The 8,516-nt window shown below is 32.6% G+C and overlaps 1 protein-coding gene across 1 annotated transcript; it reads left to right on the plus strand.

Moving 5' to 3' along the window:
* The first annotated feature begins 2,788 nt into the window (after positions 1–2,788).
* Positions 2,789–4,479, plus strand: LOC104221182 (transcription factor MYB13-like). The gene is made up of 3 exons (XM_009772183.2): positions 2,789–3,013; positions 3,183–3,312; positions 3,730–4,479. Exons 1-3 carry the CDS (start codon positions 2,881–2,883, stop codon positions 4,289–4,291), a joined length of 825 nt encoding a protein of 274 aa, XP_009770485.1. The 5' UTR covers positions 2,789–2,880; the 3' UTR covers positions 4,292–4,479.
* The last annotated feature ends 4,037 nt before the right edge of the window (positions 4,480–8,516 follow it).

The following is an 8,516-nucleotide window of genomic DNA, read 5'->3' on the forward strand; positions in this document are numbered from 1 at the left end:
TAATAACTTGAAAAATAAAACAACTTACCATTATACATTAATAATATGCAATTCATACATACAACTTATTAGGGATGCCGTCTCTAACTATCGAAAAAGGAGCTACTGTTCTACTTTCGACATAATTCAATAGCTTTGGCTCAAACTTTATATTTGTATTTAAAAAATTAACTTTGTACATATAAATACTTTATCAATAATGAAGTTGTCTTCTAAAATTTGGAATATATAAATACTAAATCCTCACTCCGTTTATGCTACATTTCACTTTAACATCCCCTTTTTTCACTTTAAACTCGTTAGACATTGCGAAATGACTTTTCAGATAAACTTTTGATGTTTAATATTCTGCGTTCATATTATTTCCTATGCAGGACACATTAAAATGTGGACCACAAACCAGGCAAATCCTTGTATGTATCACGTGTCCAATAACCCCATCCACACTCGCCCCATCAATAATTTATGTCCGGTGCATTTTTGGGCAAGTTACCTATTCAATCTAAAAATAATTATATTCGCTAACTAAATATATAAAAAATATACCACTGTTCTAATACAAATATTATTGACTGCTTTCACGATTTGAACTCGTAATCCATACATTGATTATGTCTTAAATGTGCATATTATAAATTAATATACAAAACTATACATTTTGCCAGCTTTTTTTTTAGAGCGGCTATATATTTTTTCTCCCCAGGGTGAGCCAGCTTCTTGTTTTTTCACTTACTGTGTAATAATTAAGAGTAACGATTTCATCGTACGAAACTCAAATTATTTCCACACCCCAGCATGTAATAAATACTACTAGTATATTGTAAGAATTTACAAATACTGAATTTCAAGGGAAATATAGTATTATTGAGTAGAGGAGGTATTTTTTCCAAAGGAAACTTATGTCCAAATATAATTTAAAACTTCCACATATTTTTCAGCTTCAAGTCAAATATTACACAGAGAAAAAGTCAAAATTATATTACACGGTCCTCTCCCCTCCATCCATCTTCTTCTTCTTTGTTCTTTCACTCTCCGACTTTTCGTTTTCTTCTTTCTCTTCTACAATTTCAGATTTTTCCTTCTTTTCTTCTAAATCTACGTCCAAAACCCAGAGCTTTAATTTATTTTCTCCCTTTTTTCTTTTAAAATATATTTCACACTACAGAACACTCACTTTCCCTTTTATTGACCTTCATTCATCACATAATTACACTTATCTTCCATTTTTATTTCGTAAAAAAATTAAGCTCATTTGCCATTTTAGTATTCTACTGATTTCAATTTATATCTTTTGAAATATTGGTGGTGAGATGATAACAATACAAAATAACACCTGTAAATATGTGGCATTAAAAAAAGAAGCGATCTTTAAAAACAGAAAGAAAAAATAGCAACAACCCAGTAAAATCTCATCAGTGGGGTCTGAGGAGGGTAGAATGTATGCAGACCTTAACCCTACCTCAGAGAGGATAGAGAGACTATTTGCGGGAGACCCTCGGTTCAGAGACAATAGATCTCTGACAACAAAACCCGAAAGATAATATCAGCAACGTGTGAGACAACAAAGACAGCAGTGTTTTTGGATCAACTCATGCGCTCAAGAGATGGAAAAAAACTATTCTTGCCATGTCAGCCTATTGTGTTTAATTGGCACACTTTTGTTGAGTTTAGCATAGAATTCAATAGATATATACTTTAGTTTAATTGAAGTGTCTAAATAAAAAATGGTACCAATTTTTAATTAGGGCTGTATTTGACCAATTTGAAGACACAGTTTCAAGTAAAATGATAGTTTTTGCTCACAAATACTCGACTTTCACAGAAATATTTCAATATTAATTCAAATATTGTCCATAAGCCTATGTAAACGTCCATTTTTAGTTTTTCAAGTAAAATTTATATTTTTGGAAACTAAATAAATGTGTAAGTCATAAAAATTTATAATTAAAAATATATACTCACTCCTGTTTGTGTATTTTTTTAGTCTGTTTAAAAAATGCATCTTTTTATATTTATTATTAACTCTTTAACTCCAATTTTCACATGACACATTTAAGACCATAAGATTTAAGGACATTTTAGTATATTGTACACATTTTTAGTTTAAGACTACAAAATTAAAAAAAAAATTGATATATTCTTAAACTCCATACCCAATCAAATAAATAGAGGACGTAAGAAATTTACCAAAATTGTATTAACAAAATTATATAACTCTTCAAATGATGACATGACATAAGTCGAGTGGCGACCAAGCTAAATCGAATTATAGACAGAACTGAGTCCAAATCGGATTTACTTGTCGTCCGTAAAGCGAAATAATTCTCCTACTAATAATATCATATATCATACATAAAATAAGATAAAGATCTGTGAATACAATATTTTAGTAATTAATTAATTTGTCATGATCAAGACAAACTGAGCCCTACTCTCATTCTATGTGTTTTCTTGAGTGAGGTTGGAGTATCGGATCCAGCATTTTTTGTAGGGGGCGGGCATATGAGCTGACTGTTCAAGCAGTACTTTGATAGGACTATTGATCTTAAGGGATTCAAGTAAAATACATTATTACTTTTAACCTATATACACTTGTGTATTTGAAATTTTTGTGAAGTTAACCGGGTCGATGATCCCTCTCCTCCAAGCATACGTCCATCTCTGGTCACAATCGTCAACGCACGAAAGAATCATGCGTTTTTTGAAACGGAATATTACTACAGTACAAACCCTTTTACAGTCCTCCCACAGACTAGTATTAATACCAGTACTACATCATCACTATTATCAACTTCAAATCCCAAGTGAAAAAACAAACTGAGAAAACACAGAAAATAGAGAGAGAGAGAGAGAGAGAGAGAGAGAGAACAGTGAGAGAAAATGGGCAGAGCTCCTTGCTGTGAAAAGCTTGGATTAAAGAGAGGTCCATGGAGTAAAGAAGAAGATGACTTACTCATCAATTACATTAATAAACATGGCCACCCTAATTGGCGTGCACTTCCCAAACTTGCAGGTAAAAACATAAATCAATTTAGTATTTTGTCGTAGTCCTGACTGCATTATTGCCTTTCGTCTTGTCAATCAAGAGGAAGGGCAACAATATTGACGAAGGACAATAATGTAATAATATTTTGTTACTCAGTCAAGTTTAAATCTTGAACATTACATTGTTCTTATTTTAGGTTTGTTAAGGTGCGGAAAAAGTTGTCGTCTCCGATGGACTAATTATTTGCGACCTGATATTAAGAGAGGGAACTTTACTCCTGAAGAGGAAAACACCATTATCAAGTTGCATCAAGTTCTTGGAAATAGGTTCGTATTTATTTTTTCCCCTTATTTTTTGCCCTCAATTTGTCATTTGCAAAGGGTGGTAAGTTAGACAAATGATTGGAGTTGATTTCTTTTTTTTTAGAACATTAATAATGAAAAACAAGCATAGTCAGAAGTGGATCCAAAATTTTAACTTAATAAGCTCAAGATTTTGCGTTTCTTGAAAATATGAGTTTGAAAATTAATATTTTTGGTATTTTAAATTTAATTAAATTTACTCTTAATACTCTAGGTCCGCCCGCCTCTAAGCATAGCATACAAAATAATTCAGTTCAGGACAGGAAGAAAAATCTTAAAACCATCTTAGTTAGTCTTAAATTCAATAATAAACCGACTGCCTGTACAAGTTTTTGCGTACAATAAAAATTGTTTGATTTTAATAGGACAATTATTTTGCAGGTGGTCTGGAATTGCAGCAAGGTTACCAGGACGAACAGATAATGAAATAAAAAACATTTGGCATACTCGTTTGAAGAAGAGAGTGGATGATAAATCTCAACCTCAAGAAACTCAAGATATAAAAGATCAACAAACCATGGAAACGTCAAAATCCGAGGAAAATTTTGAAACACGTTCATCAGAACCCGAAAATTCTAAGGATAATTCTGAAGAAATATCAAGTCCTAAAACAAACTCCCAGATTCAAGAACATCCAAATACTCCGTCGTCAACATTATCTAGTGGAGATTCATGTTCAAACACAACTGCTACGAGTGCGAGTTCTCTTGCTGATGAATCAAGAGATCAAATACTGTTGGACAATTTGCTTGAAGTTGACGACAATTTTTGGTCCGAGGTACTATGGGCACCAGCTGAAACTAATGACTATAATGTTTCAGATTTGTCATTATCTTCATTGGAGGAAAATTACGAGCTTAATTCCAGCTTGAATGATAACTGGTTTTGGGATGATCTTTTTTCAACAGCTAATGAGTTGATGTTAGAATTGCCTGCATTATGAGTCCAAAAAAGAATAAACATAGCTGAGTTTCTTTTTTTCTTTTTCCTTTTTTGTTGTCTTTTTTGGTGTGCAATAATTGAGAGCACGGAAGCTAATTTTCAAAGCTAGTGACCAATAGTTTTGTGACAATAAATTCATGACTAGTTGAATGATCATTGAATGTTAGTCATTACTTTTACAATCTAAAAGGATAATTTATACATTGCATTTTTAAAAATATATGCTACAAAATTGTTGAAAAAATCATGTTATATTCCAATTGTACTCGCTATTTTGTTTCAGAATAGATCAGAAAGCAAATATAGAGGAAGGTTGATAATTTAAACAGTTAAATAATTATTACTTACTATTTTTATTTAAAAATATGTATTTATACATGTATTTGCACCAAGCTATATCTGTTTATCATGATTAATGATAAAAAGGAGGTGATCTGATATAGTTTTCTTATGACATTTTATAAAAGAGAGTACGTGAATACCCTAAAACCACCTTTAAAATATTACGTTTTTGTCATTTACATACTTAAACTATTCGGTGTCTTCAAAATCCTCCTTAACTATATCCCCTATATATTAAACAAAAACCTCGTCGATTTTTTTATAAATATGTAAAGTAACTCTCCAACAGGCGCTTGGGAAATAAAATTATACATAAAAATTGCGCCATGGCCATGTCTAATGGTTAATTAATGTTATCCTCTTTACAAAAATTATTTTTTCTATTTTGCCTCTATTTTCTTTATATTCTAGCTTCTTTTTCATTTTTTTTAAATCTTTCTTCTTCCTTTCTTCTTATGGTTTTTATCTGATTTTTTTTCTCTTGTTTCTTCTAAAATTATCTTTCTTCTTCGTTTAATGTTCTTCTTTCAACACTATTTAGTCCACCAAAGCCCATAATTTTCTACCAAACTCTATCTAACAAAACCCTAAAAAATATTTAATCCAAAATCTCGTATTAAATAGTTTCCAGTGAAAATGAAGGTTAATGGGAAAATCACGATTGAGACTTGTGTAGCCATTATCAGAGGAGATGGAAGAGATATTTTTTTTTACAAATAACCATGTGTTTATCCATTCACCCTCTTTCTTTGATTTTTTTAACCTCCCAAACATTTACCCATTTAATTGTTTTGTATCATTTGTTAAAATTCTTAATTAAATTGATATTTAGATTAGGCTGAGTAAATACATGATTGTATCATACTCACTACTAAAAAATCGATGAGGGGTTTTTAATATACAGGGTTATATAGTTAAGGGAAGTTTTAAGGATACAGGATAATTTAAGTAGACAAATGATAAAAAAATGTGATAATTTAGGGGAATTTTAGGGTATTCATTCTTTATAAAAACACACATAGGTATACGTACGTAAACTTTTTTTTCTTTTTCCTTTCAATGTCAAAATGGTATTGCTCTTTAGAAGAAAATTGAGCTTTTTTTGTTTATATATTCCTTTCAGCTTTTTTTTTTTCCTTTGACATGTGTGTAGCATGGAATAGGACTTATCTCACGTGACTTTAGCCCCTGATTTATACAGTACATTATCAATATACAGTTGTGGTCGAATAGTTTTTCACGTGGTAAATTATGTAGGACTCTAACCAAAGATCCAAAATAGAAAGGACAGGAAATGTTTTAATTTGACGATATTTGCGACAATGACATTGTACGACGCATTCAGAAACAAGAGAAAAGAAAGGATTTCTGTCTTTAAAGAATTTCAAGAAATATAAATTAGTCGCTGGAAGTATACTGTTCTACCATGATTAAAGATAATAAAAAATATAAAGAAATAAATGCACTAAAAACTCAAAATAATCGAATGCAATATATAATATACATATATGAAAAATATACTTAACAAAACAGTAGTTTCAAGTGAAAGAATATACAGTCAAATCTTTCTATAATAACCTCATTTATTCTGATATTTTTTGGCTGATATAGTGTGGTGCTATTATAAAAGACATATATTATAACATAACCAAAAAATTGATTCTGAAAAAAACTTGATTTTTATAGTGAATAATTGTTATATAGAAATGTTGTAATATCAATTGACACCTCTTGAACAAAGATGACTCTATCACTGCCGGCACTGCTCGAGCCTGAAGAGCTCCGTCCTCAAACTAATAAAAGCACAAAAATGATACTCCATTTTTTTTATCTAAAAAACGAGAAGGTTTTATTTCCTGAAATTCTATCGACAATAATGATCTTTTTTCAGGAGAAAATTTTGCTTTGTACACTGTCCTCTTTGCAAACTAAAAAGTCTTAACTGTTGAAACTTTTCTGCCTTACTTTTATTCCTTTTTCATTTTGTACTGTTAAAAGTCAAATTAAGCTAACATATTTTACATGTGAAGTACCATCATTGTAGTGATTTTCCATTTTTAATGTTTATGTAAATCTTACCCCTTTTTTTAGTAATTCTTTTTCATGAATCAATAAACAAATTTATATTTAAACTTAGAAATGTCCAGAATTTGTGAGACAACTTGATTATGTCACGTTAATCATGAATTCTTGTGTAACGACTCGATCGGTCGTTTTAAGAGTTATAGCCCCGATCCTCTATTAACTGCTTCTCCCGTATCTTTTTCTGCTTATGTGACTTGCCGGGAGGTTTCGCTTTGGTTTTTTGAGTGTTTAGGGACACTTAGTCCCTAAACGGAGGCTTAAATTTGGAATTTGGATTGTAGTCGGACCTGTATTAAGACGACTCCGGAATGGAGTTCTGTCGATTCCGTTAGCTCCGTTGGGTGATTTTGGGCTTAAGGGCGTGTCCGGATTGTATTTTGGAGGTATGTAGCTTATTTAGGCTTGGAATGGCAAAAGTCGAATTTTTTGAGATTACGACCGGTAGTGGACTTTTTGATATCGGGGTCGGATTCCAATTCCGGAAGTTGGAGTGGGTCTGTAATATTGATTATGACTTGTGTATAAAATTTGGGGTCATTCGGACATGGTTTGATAGGTTTGGGCATCAGTTGTAGAAATTTAAAGTTTCAAGTTCTTTAAGCTTGAATTGGAGGGTGATTCGTGACTTTAGCGTTGTTTGATGTGATTTGAGGGACCGGCTAAGTTCGTATAGTATTTTAGGATTGGTTGGTATATTTGGTTGAGGTCCCGGAGGCCTCGGGCGAGTTTCGGGTGCTTAACGGGTCATTTTTGGAATTAGGAAAGTAGCAGATTTTCTGGTATTTTGTTGCAGAGATTTTCTTCATCGCGTTCGCGAAGGCATCTGGGAGGACGACTCAAGTTTGTTCTTCGCGTTTGCGAAAATGGGCTCGTGTTCGCGAATGTATGGTCAGTGGAAGCATCGCGAACGCAGGGAGTAGAACACGTCCATGTAGAGGAAGTAAGGCAGCTGGGAACCCCAACCATTTGGTCTACGCATTCGCTTATTATGTATCGCGTTCGTGAAGCATCAGGGATCTAAAGGTACGCGTTCGCGAAAAGGAACTTTGGGTAAGTGGAATTTTTTTATTCGCGAACGCGAGAGAGTCGCCGCGTTCGCGAAATAGAATGCACCTGGGCAAAATATAACATTTCAAAAACGAGGGTTTGGCCATTTTTTATCAAAATTTGAGTTTGGGAGCTCGGATTTGGACGGGATTCTGAGGGATTTTCAGATATATTAATTGGGTAATGATTCTACACTTGATTTTGGTTATATCCCACTAATCTATCATTAATTTTATCATTTAATTTTGGATTTGGGGTGAAAATTGGAAAAATTTGAGAAAAGTTCTTAGGCCGGATTTTGGGGTTAGCTTCCTTGAGACTTTGTATCGGATTTGAGTAATTTTGGTATGAGTTAACCCGTCATATTTTGTGACTTTTAACCGATTCCGAGACGTCGGTCTAGGGAGGCTTTTCGGTGATTTTTCCAATTTCTTGTAATAGCTTAAATTTCATTAGTTAGATTAGTTCCTTGTAGTTATATTTATGTTATTTAATTGATGTTGGCTAGATTTAGGCCATTCGAAGTCGAATATTCGTGGGAAGAGCATTGTTACGGATTAATTTGAGCTTGGTTCGAGGTATGTGGCATGCCGAACCTTGTGCGGGAGAAACTCCTCTTACGATTGGTACTGTTTTTTTATATGTGAGCGCCGTGTACATGAGGTAACGAGTACGTACACGGGCTAATTATTGTAAAAACCTGATTTTCACTAAGTAATAACATGTTCTTCTTCTTATTTGAGTTATATCAG

This window comes from Nicotiana sylvestris, chromosome 6, assembly GCF_000393655.2.
Source record: "Nicotiana sylvestris chromosome 6, ASM39365v2, whole genome shotgun sequence".
Lineage (NCBI taxonomy): Eukaryota > Viridiplantae > Streptophyta > Magnoliopsida > Solanales > Solanaceae > Nicotiana > Nicotiana sylvestris.

Coding starts and splice junctions, on each gene's coding strand:
- LOC104221182 (XM_009772183.2), top strand. CDS start 2,881: ATGGGCAGAGCTCCTTGCTGTGAAAAGCTTGGATTAAAGAGAGGTCCA. Junction 3,014..3,182: donor TGCACTTCCCAAACTTGCAG/GTAAAAACATAA, acceptor TTCTTATTTTAG/GTTTGTTAAGGTGCGGAAAA. Junction 3,313..3,729: donor CATCAAGTTCTTGGAAATAG/GTTCGTATTTAT, acceptor ATTATTTTGCAG/GTGGTCTGGAATTGCAGCAA.